Source organism: Chelonus insularis, unplaced genomic scaffold (assembly GCF_013357705.1).
Source record: "Chelonus insularis isolate UGA/USDA-ARS -01 unplaced genomic scaffold, ASM1335770v1 scaffold_362_pilon, whole genome shotgun sequence".
Taxonomy (NCBI): domain Eukaryota; kingdom Metazoa; phylum Arthropoda; class Insecta; order Hymenoptera; family Braconidae; genus Chelonus; species Chelonus insularis.
In genome coordinates, this window is record NW_023276793.1 from 335,747 (window position 1) to 351,584 (window position 15,838).

The following is a 15,838-nucleotide window of genomic DNA, read 5'->3' on the forward strand; positions in this document are numbered from 1 at the left end:
CAATATTGTGAGTAAAATTTGGGATTTTTGATGAAGTTAATAAATGTTGAGGCTATTTTAAAGACATTATTTTATAATTTAAATATAATTTTATAACAAATTGTTCCTTTTTTATACATAATTATTGGGCTATCATTTTGAGCCGTAATCGTTCGTTGCAAGTGTGACGAAGTTTTAAATGATTAAATATATAAATGTATACATATTTTTTCGTTAATTTACAATAATAAAATATAAAATTATCAAAAATTATTGTTCAAAGAAATGATATGTATAAGAACACAATAAATAATTTTTTAATGATTGACCTTAAATATTATTTTTTAGTTAATAAATTAAATACATATATAAATTTTTTAAAATATGTAAAAAATAATGTATTAAATTTCAATTTATTTTCTTGAAATTATTCATTTGTTTTTCGTAAATAAAAATTTTATACCGACAACAATTATAATTGTCTCTATGATTGTTTTACCGTTCACTTTTGACAATTGAGTACTGTAACAACGTTTTTAACAACTAGTTAATGTCAAAGGATTTACTGTACATAACATTAGAGCTACGTACTTTTGGTATTTATCACTGAGTTTTATGCGTGAAATCATTCGAACCTTATTTTTAATTTTATCGTCGATATGAATTCACTAATCTTTAAGATTTTATATTTACTCATCACATATTTGGTAGTAAAATTTCAATAACTCTAAGAATATGCGTCAGTAGTTCAATGAAAATTTCCAACTTTTTATTTTTTAAAACTCCTTTCATTAATCTATTACTGAAATCTAGTAAAAAATTGTGTAAATTTTATAATAAATTGAGTAAATTACCGCATTTTTGTTACTAATATTACTTTAGGCTTTTTATATAATGTGCTTCTTGACTTACAAACTTGCAAATATCACTCAAAGTATAAGTTATTAATACTCTATTATTAATATTTTTTAAATATTTAATATCTAGAGTTTAATTTAAAATTCCCAAGAGGAATATGATGCAGTCCACGGTGTAATAACAGTCCACGATGGAAATTGTCTTAAAAACTTATCAAACCTTTGTGATTTCTGATTTTCTCCATAAAGAAAATGACCAGCTAATGCAATTGTTAAAACAGGACCATCATGATCTGTAGGTACTTTTAAAATTATAGTGAAATGATAAGGATCACAATCGGATGAGCAAGCATAGTAGATAAAATAGGCTTTTCTATCATTCCATGACTTGCATGCTAAAGGTTCACCATCAACAACATTCCATTGCTCCAAGTGTACATCTTTATGCGGTGACAAAATGATGCCTATGTGGTCCGGTCCACTTACATTAAATGTAAAAGTCGACATATCTCTTTGATTTATTCTTGATATTAGTTCAAGCTTAGTAGGAATATTAATTGAAGGTTCGGGTCCAGGAATCCAACTAGTTTTCCTAAAATTGTAATTTTTTTTCCATTTTTTATCCTTTACACTTGTATCTCAAAAAATAATTTAATCAATTAATTCAAAAATTACCAAAGAAACGTTCGAACAGGTACGAGATATGGTAATCCACAGAATAATTTTTCTTCGCAGTCTTTAGTAGAAGGAACCACTGCGCCTATTTCAGGCACAAATGATTCAACGCTATGCGGACTGTTCATATCTAAATCTACAATCCAATATCCACTTCCTGAGTGTTTTAGACTTTTATCAATATCATAATGTCGTCTATGAGTATGCTGTTAGATTTTGGATGAATTTATTAGAATAAAAAATACTATAAATTAAGATAATTATGTTCTTGTATCGTAATGTTTTATGATTACCAGAATCATGAATCGTTGAGGAGCAGGTGCAGAAATGTCTCCACTATAAGGAAAGCCTAATGGTGTTAAAATAAGTACTGCTATAGATAAGAAAAATAGGCCCATCATTACACTCAGAACTCGTTCTGCGTTTTTAATTAATATCACCATTGGCATCTGAAAAAAAATAATTCATCAATTATACGCTCTATTTGGCAACGTTTAGTATTTATTGAGAAATTATTTACCATAAAACTAAGTAAAAAGCAAAATAAAATTGCCAACATATTCGCCATAATCACTTCAGAATTAGTACCAGCACCAACTCGACCCATTATTGGAATAAATAAATACAAAGCACCGATTGCTAAATAAAACGATTGCATGTATGGTAAACTTAAAACTCCCATCTGGTAAATTAGCCACTTCCAATCTGTAAAATTCACAGAAAATAATTGCCAGTGTTTTTCGTTATTATATAGAGAACAACCATTTAAAAAAACTATAACTATGAGTTACCTCTCCATTTTTCGAAGAAATTGTGTCTTAAAATATTTCCGAGTACTGGAAATATAACCCAGTGTAAAGGTATAAAACCAGATCGGATTTCTAAAAGAACGCATACGAATAAAACTATCATCCAAATTGCACTATAGGCATCACAGTAGAGTTGGTATAGAGTCCAAGGCGAATTGATATTCTACAAAATAAAGAATGGTGTTAATAAAATCAAATAATCATGAAAATAGCTATATCATATAAATATTTGATAAATAAAAATAATAATTGTGATTTAAAAATGAATTTCAATATCAGAAAGTTATTATCCAAATAAATATATACTTTTCTTTGTCGATTTCCAACGTATAAAAACCAATTCATTGATACTGCTATAGTAGGACAAACATACAGAAAAAATAGCCACGCTGGTCTAGCATACCAACTCATTACTTTTCCAAGTTTGGTAAGGATTAAGGCAATTGATGTCACACAAATTATTGAAATTGCCCATGAAATACATATAACTCCAATACATGTCGCTAAATGCTTTAAATATGCTGTAGGCTTCAATTCTATAAAAAATACATTGAATTATAAAGGATTATTATGAAACATTGATTTGTCAATACATTTACTTACCTTTCCGGGCCACAGACATGTTTAAGTAAATGGAATAAACTCCTATGAGAATACTTGTAATGTTCACAATAGCTGCAATATATTGAGGCCATCTGATAACAAAAGCTCCAAGGAAATCAAAAAATACTAAACTTCCTCTGTTATTATAAAGCGAATGATTTTCTAAAAAATGACTAGAAGAAATTTCTCGTGTTAGAGCTAGAATATTATCTCCAGTTCTTTGAAGAGCACCCAATGGAATCTGTTGAACAGTGTCGAATTTTGTGTGGTACACATAGCCATTTGTTGTCCAAGCAAAATCAACACCTAAAATAATTATTTCAATTTGATTCTCATCTATTCTAGTTCATTTTAGTCTATAAAACTTCTTAAAATTACCAGATACTCTGCCAAAATCTCGGAAAATGCGGAAATCAGTGTCACCTGGCACGATTCCACTTTGGAATATTTCTTGAGCTAATGATGAAGCATACGGATAAGGAACTGCTTCGGAATAAACCTGGAAATTATATTAATGTAGGCGCTACATTAAGATTATGGTAGAAACTTATTAATGTGGCCTTCGACTTCAATCTTTTGAATATGAACTCAAGAGATTGAAATTAAATGTTATATAATTACTATACTGTAGTTACTTTATAAATATTAGCACGGTTGAATTTTTTAGTAATTATCACAAAGACAATCACTTATTTTAAATACATTTGAAAATTTAATTTCAATAAAATCACAAATGTATTTAGCACAAAGAATATGTTTATATTTACATCAATAATCCAAGGATTATCTGGACCAGCTTGAAATAACAATTCTCGACCACCAGCACCACAAGCTTCGATATTAATAAATGCTTTCACTTCTTTAGCCCATGGATGTTGAGTTATAAAACCATGGGATGCCTTAAAAAAAATTAATATTTTAATTTATCATTCTGTTGACAAAATAATCTGTATATTATATAATAGTAAATATTGAATGAAATACCTGTAACAGATTTTCTTCAGCACCATTAAATAGAAATATGATATTATGCCTAAGATACTCAGAATTTTTTGACATAATTCGAAGGATCTCTAACATCACAGCACATCCCGCACCATCATCTGATCCTCCAGGGCTTTCAACAAATGAATCAAAATGACAATTTAATAACAAACTGTGAGGAGAATCTCTTCTAGGTCCAAGTTTCACAATAACATTTTGAACATTTTTATAAACACTTGTCATTCCATCAAGGAAAGTTAAGGGGAAAGAACCAGTATGTTTGGTGATATTCAGAATAATTTGATGATTATCATGAGCATCTCTGATAATTTCATTAATTGCTGAAGTTAAATATTTTACAGCAAGAACTTCATTAGCATAACTACCAGCAACTCGGGGGCCAATTGATGTTAAATTAACTATATGATTTCTTGCTCTTTCTGCTATGAATTCTCCAGGATATTTATGCTCATTTCGTATGAGTTTTGGTTCTGGTAAATGTTTATCCATGACAATAACTGTCAGGGAAATTAATAATAGAAATGTTAAAGAAAAAAGAAGATGTTGAGTTCCATTTGAAAACACTGGCTTTTTTTTTGAAGATGATGATAAATTACTTAGTCCTTCTTCTAAGGGACGAGCCCTATTTTGACGATACCTTACTCCGTCTCTCTATAAAAATTATGTATATAAGAGATAATTATTCATTTATAAATTACATTTTTATCAATTATTATCAAAATGACTATGAAATTTTTTGTTTAATTTTTTCAGGTAAAAATAATATTGGAGTAAAATTTGAAGGTTATGGGATGATGATATGTTTTTAAATTTGATATAAGCAAAGATTATTACTCACCATATTACTAAGTTTCGTTATAAAAAAAAATTTTTATTTAAAGTCAGAATGAAATAAAAGAATTAAAGTATGTCAGTTAATGATTGAAGGTAACATTGCACTGCATTTTCACTGCATCGTAACACCGCGGCCGCGCATAACAGCGTCAATAGATGAACATACATATTAAAACTGTGTGTGCGTTAATATGTTCGTCTACACTTACTTACAACAAAATTTCATAAGTCCGAAGTTCAAGGAACTCTAGACAAGTATAATAAAAAAAAAACAATTTTTATCATTTCAAGTACTTTCGAAAATGAATACATAATAGTAGTAATAATAAATCTGTTGGTAAATAAAATGTAATATAAAGTAACTTTGTTATCATTACGTTACAATTTTGATAAAATAAGCACAATTAATTGATACTTTATAATTTTTCTTACTTTAAAAGTGGGTGGTAGTACCCTTAAATAAACAAACTGGTCTCTACCGGGATTTATACATATTTCAAATGCGTTAATCAATATCTAAATGTATAACCCACTATTATTAGCTAAACATTACCTTCATTACATTAATAATGAAAAAAAAGGTGTCAAGAGTTTGTTATTGTACATATATTTATTATTATCACAACTTTATTACTAAACAATTTGATGAAATAATATTTTAACAATTTTGTAAAAACTCATAGTTGAAACAAGAATTGTTATTTATGTAATCAAGTGTATTGAAAAATTTTTACTTCAATCATTTTTTATTTATTTAATTTAATTTTCCCGCATCCCTCTAGCGGCCATTTTAAGCATCAACGCCATTTATCAAAAAATTTAAAAGGATAGAAAATTTTAGTTTGACTGATTCGTAAAATCATTATACAAAATAATCATTACGTAAAAATATTTCAAAATAAATGTATAACATCATTTATTTAAAAAGTTCTATAAATATAAAGTTTGTAAACATAATTCGAAAATATGTTTAATCTTAGTTCCGTATGTATTTAACAACTTATTTAAGGCACTTTTTCATGTCTTTCACAATACTTTTCATCTTAAGATAATTATATTAATCTTAGTAACTTTTAAAGTTTATCATTAATCAACAATGTAATAAGTTTTTTTATGTTTTTATGATATACTGCTAATTCTGTAAACATCAGTATAAAATATAAAACTGATAGTCTATTACTCAGATTAAATGAATATCACCATTGTTTAACTTTTTTATTGTCAAAGTAGATAAAGTTATAAGTTTAGAAACTGCAATTTTTTTAGTAGCTTTTGTAATGTTATGACTTAAATCATATGGATCTTGCACACAAAGTGGAGAATCAATACGAAAAATTTCATGATTCTTCAGTTTACAATTTTGTTTGTACGTCTCCATTTCTCCTGGTAAAAGTTTTTTAGCATCACTGAAACATTTTTTTGCAAGAGGTTCTCCTAACAATGGACAGATAATATTATTTCGAAAATTAAATGTTGTTATCATTTCAAAAAATCCTTTCAAAAGATCTCTGAAATTTTCGGTTGATTCAGGAATGGAAAAATCTAAGCTTGCACCAGTTTCCCAACCACCAATCATTTTAGATTCATCTCGATCCTTGATCAATGTTATAATAGATTTCATAATAGACCTAGTTTGTAGGTAGTAAATTACCATCCAGGCCACTGCATAGTTACTTATTCCGTTTTCTCCACTCAAATTACACATGTTCATCCATTGTTTAACAAAAAGTATTAACTTTCGACATAGCGGCAATTTTTGATTGATAGTTCTTTAACAAAGAAACAATAAAAGTATTTTATAAATGTATTTTGTTTATAGATAATTAAAAATTAATGCTATTGAGACATTAATCAGCAATTTATGTTTATACTTCATAACATGAAAACATTATTGGCATAAATTAGAAATAAATTGATATGAATTATATCTATTTTTCGTCATACCCGCACGGAAAGTTCACTTTTCCATTGGAGAGGGGTTGAACTTTCCACGCAGGTATGACGAAAAATCATATTCAGCCCTAGAGAAGACAATTAGACTAGCTTAAACCGCGTGTTTACTACCCTCGCCTTCGGCTCGGGTTGTAATTTTACACGTGGTTTGAGCTAGACTACTTTCCCTCCCTAGGTGTGAAATGTACTATTACCTACCTAATCAATTGAGTGCATTCAGTTGTAAGACCGTTCAAAAATGAAATATCACATTCAATGCTTAATGGTTTATGAGTTACTTTGATAATCGGCACAGTACAATCCGTTATGGTTCTATTTATTGTCCAAATCTCAGTACAGATTTTAAGTCTCTTTTCTACTTGTTTAAGAAGGGGATTAATATTATCTGTCTTCTTTCCTCGATAATAACGATTGTCTGAAATAGAAAAACCCGTCAAATATTTTTAATATATAATTACTTTTTAATAATATAAATAAAAGGTTACCGCAATCAAGAAATATGTCGAGATCACTGGTTTTTGACGACAGTCCACTAATTCTGGATCCAAATGCATAAGCTTTTGCTGTCATAGGATTATTGACAATTAATTCTAAATCTTCAATTATTAATTTTTCATCTTCTTGTCGTTCTTCAGCTTTGGCATCTAATGACTCAATCATTTTATTCATAACAGAATCAGGATCAAATAAAATTTCTTCTACAACTGACGGCAATTGATTGACAGCATAAAATGGTCTTTCTCGAAAATATTTATGCTTTTCAATTTCACAATGATAAGCAAATGTATCTCGGAAGCCATAAAAAAGAGTCGTACAGGTAGGACAATAATCCAAAATGAAATTGGTGAATTTCGAAAATTTCTGACATTGTTGCAAGTGTTTACTCTTTTTATTACCATTTCCATCTATATGTTTATAAAATTCATTCTCCAAGCGATAATTTTTACGACAAGGAACGCACCAATAGCTTCGTACTTTATACCAATTACGTTCCATTTTTGAATAAAGACACTCAAATAATTTAGCCATTTTTGATGCAATTTGTGCGCGTTGATATATATGATTCTTTTCACTCAAATGTTCCTTCAAGGTGGAGACATCATTTTTAATTTTTTTTTGACACCCGTAACATTCGACAAATTTATCTGAAATATCTTCCATCCACTCTCTAGCTAGTGACAAATCACTCAATTGATCCGGAAAAGACATAAATTTAATATGATCTTGGATCATTATTAATAAATAATCATTGTGATTAATACTACGGAAATGTTCGAAAACTGTGATGACAGAGTAGGATATTTTTTTTCGACAAATTAAACAGTAAATATATTCTTTATCCAAAAGATAGCATCGAGTAACGCTCAGATTAATCATTTCCAATTGAATTGAATCAATTTTGTATAAGTCAATTCTTCTAGTTTTATCAGGTTCAAAAATGTCAGCAGCTTTAAGTAAATTCTTTTTAGATCTTTTCTGTGCAATTAATTGATCACTTCCATGACAATTAGCGAATTTACGAGATCTAAAACGTTGACGTTTTAAAACTTTATTCGTCTTTTTTTCATCATATTCCTTCTTTTGATTAAATGTTTTGAAATTCGAGTTTAAGATACTTGGTGTATTTATTTGAATATGAAGAGTATGTTTACTAGCAAGTGATTTTGAGTCTACACTTTCAATAGGAGTTTGAATATTATTTAATTGACAATTTTGACTTGATAAGTTTAAAGCTGTTTCTTGAACATTACTCTGGTGAATGAAACATGGCCGAAAATGACGTGACATATGAATATGAAGAGGAACATCTGATTTAAACTTTTGTTCACAAATAATACAAAAGAAATTTTTTTTATTGTTAGACGATTTTTGCTTAATTTTTTTGGTTCTTTTAGTTTTTTTACTATTGATATTTGATAATTTTTTCTGTTGAAGATTTTTTGATGATTTTAACTTTGAATTAGTAGTTTTAGAGCTTAGATTTTTGATTTTAGCTCGATTTCTCATGGAATTGACCGATATCCAACCATCATCTGTTTTATTCGTTTTTTTGTCAACATTTGGATTTTGAGCAGAATTCAACGTAGTAATTATTTTACCACTGTAATCTGAATCAATAATTGTTTTCCAAGTTTCAGGTACATCGTTTTCATCAATACTATCATTGTGATTATCGTTGCTGTTTTGACTACTATTAACAGAGTTTTCTTCAGATTGTATTTTATTATGGCAATTCTCTATGGACGATATGTCATTCAGTGTAAATTTCCAACCTAAGTATTTATTTTTATGCTTATTGCCATTTGCATGTCCTTTAGCATTTAAATATGAAGAAATTTCGCGATCACAAATGAAACACTTGATATCATTAAAAGACATTGGAAAAATTCCCTCTTGGACACACAATCTGTAAAACTTTGTAGTCAAGTTCATATTTATTTTTTTGATATTAATTAAACCTATATTAGACCGATGCTTTGAACTTTGAATGTGAGCAATAGCTAGATCCCAATAATCAAATTTTTCATGACAAATAAAACACCAATATACATTGTGAATTATTCCAATAAAATTTATGAAGCATTGATCATATTTTAAAATAGATTCTCTAACTTTTTGTTGAGTAGTAATATTTATTGTGGATAACAAATTATCGCATTGAAATTCGAATGCTGAAATATAGTGAATGTGGCATTGAGTATTCGAATGTTCTATTACTTTTAAATATTCAAAAGTCTTTTTACAAATCAAACATGTAACTTTTTTGACAGATAATGGAAAGATACTATGTTGAATGCAATGTTCATAAAATTGTCGCGATAAATTTTTGTTAACAGTTTGATTTCTACGTATTTTACTCCGATGATTAGAGTTGTGGGTATGAATAATAGCTGCTTCATAGTTATCAAAGTTTTGGTTGCACAAAAAACACCAGTAGTGATTTTTCATAAATCCAATGAAATTCGTGAAACATCGAATGTAATCATATGTTGATGTATGTTTATTGTAACTTTTATTATTATAAATTTTAGATAATGTTAATTGATTATCAGATTTACAAAGAATATGAATTTTTTTATGTCTTTTACTTTCAATATGATTTTTAGCCATCAGATATCCTCGAAAAGAATCGTAACATATAAAACATTTTAACTTAGATGAAGACAAAAAAATACTGTTTTCAATAAAAAATTTATATTCTGGAGGAAGGCTTATTTGAGAATTTGTGAAATCAGGATTATTTAACAATGACTTATGATTCGATTGTTGAATATGAATAGTGGCTTCATATTCATTGGTAAAAAATTCTGTACACACATAACATCGAAATGTCTTGTCAATTATTCCAATAAAATTTTTAAAAAAAAGCTGAAACGGATCTTCAGATGTGCTTTGTAAAGAAACATCATTTTCTTTCATTTTTCTATGATATTTTCCAGAAATGTGTTCATCAATTGTTTTATATCCTGAAATGTAGCAATCACAAATTATACATTCTAGTTCCTTAATAGATTTTGGGAATATGCTGTTTCGAATACATTTTTCATAAACATCTAATGATAAACTTGTGTCAATATTTTCATCATCAATAGAAGTAATTAATGCTGATTGATGTTTAGGATTTTCAAAATGATCAATAGCCGCATCCGAGTTCCTAAATGCTTCTCCACACAAATAACACCAATGTTCATCTTCGTTTAATATTCCAATGAAATTTTTGAAGTATTGAAGATAAAATTCTGTTTGCGAAGATTGTAAGACGCAATTTTTAGTTATCTGAAGTAATAAATCATTATCTGGCTGCTTTGAGCTAAAACGAAGTTCATTGTGATTTTTGGTAGAGATATGCTCTTCAATATTTTTATCTTCTACAATAAGGTAATCACAAGTAAAACATTTAAATTTGTTAACTGAAAATGGAAAGATACTGTGTAGAACACATGTTTTGTAGAAATCAAATGAAAAGGATGTACTAACAATTTTTTCATCAATTTTAGTCATATGCTGAAGATGTTCAGGATCTGCACAGTGTGAAACAGCTTGAAACCAATATTTAACTTCTTTATGACAGAGATAACATCGGTATGTGTCATTGTTTAAGGCAATAAAATTTATAAAATATTTTTCAAATTCATCTTTTGGTCGATACCATGGTATCAATTCGTGCTGAATCGCATGTTTATTTATATCGCTTTTCAGAACGTCTTCAGAACAAATTGTACATTTCACTGAATTTTCGGATTCTTTTATAAACCATTTTAAAAAATAATCCATTTTTAATAAATGTTCAACTTCTTTGTTATGAATTTCGCAATTAACCACAATGTTACATACATGACAGTATGATTTTTTGTTCGTATCATTATTTGATTCTGAATTCATTTGATCAGATAATTTGGAGCCCATTTTTAATTTTCCTAAATTCAATAAATACAATAATTTAATACATTTTCTAACTGAATTTATAGTTCAGATTAAAAGATACATACAATTTTTGTAGATTAATTTTTTTAAATACAATAAAACTACTATGTTAAAATGAAGTATAATTAAGTATGTTCATATTGATATTTTGTTTTTTTAATTTTAAATTAAAATCATATATTTTTTGTTACAATTGTTTATTTACGCATTTAAATACCAAGAAAAATATTACTTTAAAATATTGGTTTTATTATTAAATTAATTGAAATAAAGAACTAAATATACTTACAAATAAACTAACTTCTGATTAATAATAATGAAAACAAAAGACTATCTTCGAAACAGATGACAATTAAGGCAAATTTTCCGTCTGTAATCCAACAAAGACCCTTAGAAGCTGTACTGCGTCATCATTCACTATATGTATAATAAGTTTCAAACAGATATAAGTTCGCGCGATGTAAATCAGCTTTCCTAACCTGTACTTACAAAATAAATTTTCACACGACAGACTCACATGTCGTATACATATATGATATTTATCATAATATATAATAATAGTAATAAAGTTTCACGATCAGTTGATATGAGTTATTATCAATAATTACAGGAAGTCTAAAAAATAACATTAAATTCTATCATAAGAGTTTTGTTGAAAGGTGATTCATAGAAATTGTTTTTTGTTGAAATTGTCAAAAAATAATTCATCTATGATGGAAAGTGATGTTGAGTGTCCAATTTGTTCTAAACATTTTCCAAAAACAATCATTGAAGTACATGTTTCAAAATGTCTTTTTTTGAACGAATCATCTAGTACAGATTCTCAATTATTTTTGAAACGACCACGAACTGACAATTCTCCAAAAATGAAAAACTTTAATTTAATAAAGAAACCGAAAAAAAGTAATGGAGGCAATCAAACGTTTTTAACACCTTCAACACTGTCAGAAAAACGAAATACAAATGATAATTCTTTAAATAATGAAAAAAATACTGAGGTACATGTAATACTATATCTTATCCATACATAATTATTTTAAGAAATTACGTCATTTATTTTGATAAAAGTCAGCAGAATATTTTTTTTGCTGATAGTACTTATTTAATAATTTCTTTTGTTTTATAAATAGAAAATAATAAAATTTTTTCAATAATTAGTATAATACTAAAAAATTTTTCAGAGCTCTACCTCTAGTCTAAAACCAGAGTTATCAAAATCATCAAGTAACTATGCACCATTAGCTGAAAAAATGAGACCTACTTCATTACTGGATTATGTTGGACAATCTCATATACTCGGTAAACAAAGTATGCTTTTGCAATTGTTGAACAAAGGAGAAATTCCCAATATTATTCTTTGGGGTCCTCCTGGATGTGGCAAAGTATGTAATACCATAAATAACTATGAAATGTTTTTCCAAACAATTGAATTAGTTTTTTTGCATTTATTTATGATTATAGATAATTTAATAAAAATTTTATTTTTTTCTTTACAGACATCTTTAGCAAATATAATAGCTAACAAATGTAAAGGAGATGTAAAAAAACAATTACGTTTTGTAAAACTCTCTGCAGCAGTGGCAGGAGTAAGTGATGTTAAAGAAGCTACAACTATTGCAGCAAATGAATTAAAATTTGGCAGAAGAACAATAGTGTTCATGGATGAGATTCATCGATTTAATAAACTTCAACAAGATATCTTTTTACCTCATGTAGAATCTGGAACAATTACACTAATCGGAGCAACAACTGAAAATCCTTCATTTAGTTTAAATTCAGCACTGCTCAGTCGTTGTCGAGTAATTGTTTTAGAAAAATTATCCGTTGAAAATTTAACGGATATATTGACACGTACTGTCAAATCATTAAAAGGAGTAATATTTACAAACTCGGCGGATATAAACAACTTATCAGAAGTTCCTCGATTCCTTATTGATGAAAAAACGATTGAATTTTTAGCAGAAACATGTGATGGTGATGCTAGAATAGCACTTGGAGGTTTAGAACTGGCAGTTCAATCTTATGTACCAGAAGAAAGTGAATTCTCTACCAAAGGTCCTGGCAGTATATCCCTTGCGGATATTAGAGAAGGACTAAAAAAATCTCACATGTTGTATGATAAAAGAGGAGATCAACATTACGATATGATTTCTGCATTGCATAAATCAGTTCGTGCAAGTGATGAAAACGCATCTTTGTACTGGTTGGCGAGAATGATGGCGGGAGGTGAAGATCCTGTCTATATCGCAAGGAGAATGGTAAGGATGGCATGCGAAGATGTTGGCTTAAAAGATCCTAAAGCTCTCGGAATTGCTGTGCATACTATGCACGCATGCAAAATGATTGGAATGCCTGAGTGTGATGTTATACTTGCTCAATGCGCTATATACTTGGCAAGAGCTCCTAAGTCTAGATTAATGGAGGATGCTCTAAGAGCAGCGCAAAGAGTTATAGCTAATCATAAAGGGCCACAGCCTGGAGTGCCTTTGCACCTGAGAAACGCTCCAACAAAAATGATGAAAGAGCTTGGTAATTTTTTATTTTTTTCAGTGTATAAAAGAACATTAAATTAAAGTGATAGCGATACTTTATTGTCGAAGATGTATCTTTTTTTTATTCTTAATACTATTTAATAATTTATTTTGTTCAGGATATGGGCAAAATTATAACATGATGGATCATAATGAATCTGGCCTGACATATTTACCAGAAGGATTAGAGCATTTGAATTTTTTTTCATGATCAAGATTCAATGACTTCATCAATGAAAGCAAATTAAAGATGAAAACATATAAATCTATTTTTGTACTTAATTTTTCATTTTATTTGATCTGTTGATTTTGAAATGATAAAATATTCATCCAACAAGTTTAAGTAAGTATTAATTGTCTTCCTTAGTAGCTATTAATAGCAGATGTATAATGTATATATTTAATTCATCATTCTTAATTGGTACTTTTATCATTAAAATTTTCATCTCGATTTTCTCATTGATAAACATGTAACAACTCTTCAAACTGTGTACATATTTTATATTTTGAAATATTAGTCCAAGACATAAGACTATTAGTATTGGAATCATTTATGAGAAAAATATTGATACATCTATTTCATTAATAGTAAGAAAGATCGTTAGAATCCATAAAAGAAACCCTCAATTTCTGTTATTTAGTGTTACATAATCGTAGTAATGAACATATTATATTATTTTTGTAAAGTCTATTTATTAAAAAACTGTTTAAAACAGAAAAAAAAATAGAAATGAATCAAAACAATTTTTAACTGTTATGATGAAGAGTTAAGCAACAATTCGATAAATAAAGCAAGAAAATGAGAAAAAAACATATCTGTATATATGGCTTAAATTTAAATTTTTTTAATTTTTAAATGTTTCTCTCTCTCTTTTTTATTGTTTCTTATCTCATTTGATATGTTTCAGTGTTATAACGATATAGATTTTATTTGAAATACCTGAATAAATTATAAGTTGTATTATCTCCTTAAACTTCTCTAAAGTTTTTATTTATGCTATTTTTATGGATATTTTGCTATTATCCAAAAGATGTGCTCCAACACCTGCTTATAGATGTTGAGAGACACTTTCCAACACCAGCTGCAAAAATTGGTCATCAATATGAGATCATAAGAAAAGAATAAAATAAAGATTATATCAAAAATAATATTGCATGTCTCACTTGAAGACTATTGCACAGCTGTTTAGTTTCTTCGAGTATTTCTCTAACAAAATGTGTTGATTCTTAGTGCTGTTTACATTAGACATGTTAAGTTTATAATTATTGGTTGGAAAATAAAGTAACTATAATAAAATTACGTTAGTTCCATTTTTAGACTGTCAATATAAAAATTATTTTAATGAATTCAATAAAATTAAAATTAAATTTTTAATAAGCAGTATTTAATGTTAATTATAATTCCGTGAGGTATACAATTATCATTCTGATAACTATTAAGATTACATCTTTCTGTTCTTGTTCCATTATCTGCATGTACTTCCTTTTTTGTCATGAAACTATTTTTTAATGTAATGGGTAAGCGGAAACCTGTAGAGATATTCAACGTCTTAAAGTTATTAAACCACTTTCTTTGTAATCTTTATCGCATATGACTCACATGTAAAACTGAAAGTAGATTAATATTGATCCAGAGTCATTTATTGAATTTCTGTTCAAGTCTGTACTCTCAATAGATCTGTTCAAAAGTTTATAGATGTTACGAAAATATACGATTTCTTTTATAAAAATTAAGTATTTACCCTTTGTTGTTTTTATTAATTTTAGTTCGTCTAATTTAAATAACTTAAATTTTATTTACTAATTCGTATGCAATTTATTAGCGATTAAATCTGCCCCAACATCAATAATTTAATTATTAAACATAAGTTGTACAAGAAACTTACTATCACCAACATTATGTTATTCGTTTAATTCGGCTTAAAGGTATTAAAAATTAATACTCGTATATTATAAATAATAGTTACTTTCAACATTAGAACTCATATTAATATTTGAATCTTTCATGTTGGTATTTTTATTCAGTAGCTCTAAAAGATGCTTTTACATTATCAAATGTGACTTAACAATTTTTTAAATTAATAAAAATAACAAAAGGATAGTCGTTAATTGATTATACAAATATTAAACTATTAATATTTATTATTATGTTAAAATAAAAGATTAG

At 27.8% G+C, this 15,838-nt stretch overlaps 3 protein-coding genes across 4 annotated transcripts; 1 reads left to right on the top strand and 2 right to left on the bottom strand.

Moving 5' to 3' along the window:
• Nucleotides 1-53: 53 nt before the first annotated feature.
• On the bottom strand, nt 54-5,008 carry LOC118073755 (endoplasmic reticulum metallopeptidase 1-like). Its single transcript, XM_035094461.1, has 11 exons — nt 4,767-5,008; nt 3,908-4,579; nt 3,691-3,822; nt 3,302-3,422; nt 2,924-3,229; nt 2,627-2,856; nt 2,303-2,483; nt 2,032-2,216; nt 1,805-1,960; nt 1,512-1,717; nt 54-1,428 (listed from the first exon to the last, which is right to left on the bottom strand). The coding sequence occupies exons 1-11, from the start codon at nt 4,767-4,769 to the stop codon at nt 975-977; spliced, it is 2,646 nt and encodes an 881-aa protein (XP_034950352.1). The 5' UTR covers nt 4,770-5,008; the 3' UTR covers nt 54-974.
• A 380-nt stretch (nt 5,009-5,388) lies between these two features.
• Nucleotides 5,389-11,751, bottom strand: LOC118073754 (uncharacterized). 2 transcript variants are annotated; one of them, XM_035094459.1, is made up of 5 exons: nt 11,630-11,751; nt 11,430-11,557; nt 7,201-11,133; nt 6,914-7,130; nt 5,389-6,531 (listed from the first exon to the last, which is right to left on the bottom strand). In XM_035094459.1, the coding sequence occupies exons 3-5, from the start codon at nt 11,120-11,122 to the stop codon at nt 5,943-5,945; spliced, it is 4,728 nt and encodes a 1,575-aa protein (XP_034950350.1). In that variant the 5' UTR covers nt 11,123-11,133; nt 11,430-11,557; nt 11,630-11,751; the 3' UTR covers nt 5,389-5,942. The 2 variants fall into 2 exon arrangements, with proteins under 2 accessions (XP_034950350.1, XP_034950351.1); XM_035094460.1 differs by having other exon boundaries at nt 11,430-11,510; nt 11,630-11,747.
• A 72-nt stretch (nt 11,752-11,823) lies between these two features.
• Nucleotides 11,824-15,263, top strand: LOC118073756 (ATPase WRNIP1-like). The gene is made up of 4 exons (XM_035094462.1): nt 11,824-12,138; nt 12,322-12,522; nt 12,637-13,669; nt 13,791-15,263. Exons 1-4 carry the CDS (start codon nt 11,851-11,853, stop codon nt 13,880-13,882), a joined length of 1,614 nt encoding a protein of 537 aa, XP_034950353.1. The 5' UTR covers nt 11,824-11,850; the 3' UTR covers nt 13,883-15,263.
• The last annotated feature ends 575 nt before the right edge of the window (nt 15,264-15,838 follow it).

Bases quoted from the DNA above. Each gene is read 5' to 3' on its own strand.
- LOC118073756 (XM_035094462.1), top strand. From the start codon at position 11,851: ATGATGGAAAGTGATGTTGAGTGTCCAATTTGTTCTAAACATTTTCCA. The intron at 12,139-12,321 runs GTACATGTAATA...AAAATTTTTCAG, and splicing joins ATAATGAAAAAAATACTGAG to AGCTCTACCTCTAGTCTAAA. The intron at 13,670-13,790 runs GTAATTTTTTAT...TATTTTGTTCAG, and splicing joins AAAAATGATGAAAGAGCTTG to GATATGGGCAAAATTATAAC.
- LOC118073755 (XM_035094461.1), bottom strand. The intron at 2,484-2,626 runs GTATATATTTAT...TTTATTTTGTAG, and splicing joins TTGGAAATCGACAAAGAAAA to AATATCAATTCGCCTTGGAC. The intron at 1,429-1,511 runs GTAATTTTTGAA...TTACAATTTTAG, and splicing joins CCTGTTCGAACGTTTCTTTG to GAAAACTAGTTGGATTCCTG.
- LOC118073754 (XM_035094459.1), bottom strand. From the start codon at position 11,122: ATGGGCTCCAAATTATCTGATCAAATGAATTCAGAATCAAATAATGAT. The intron at 7,131-7,200 runs GTAACCTTTTAT...TTTCTATTTCAG, and splicing joins CGACATATTTCTTGATTGCG to ACAATCGTTATTATCGAGGA. The intron at 6,532-6,913 runs GTAGGTAATAGT...TCTTTGTTAAAG, and splicing joins GAATGCACTCAATTGATTAG to AACTATCAATCAAAAATTGC.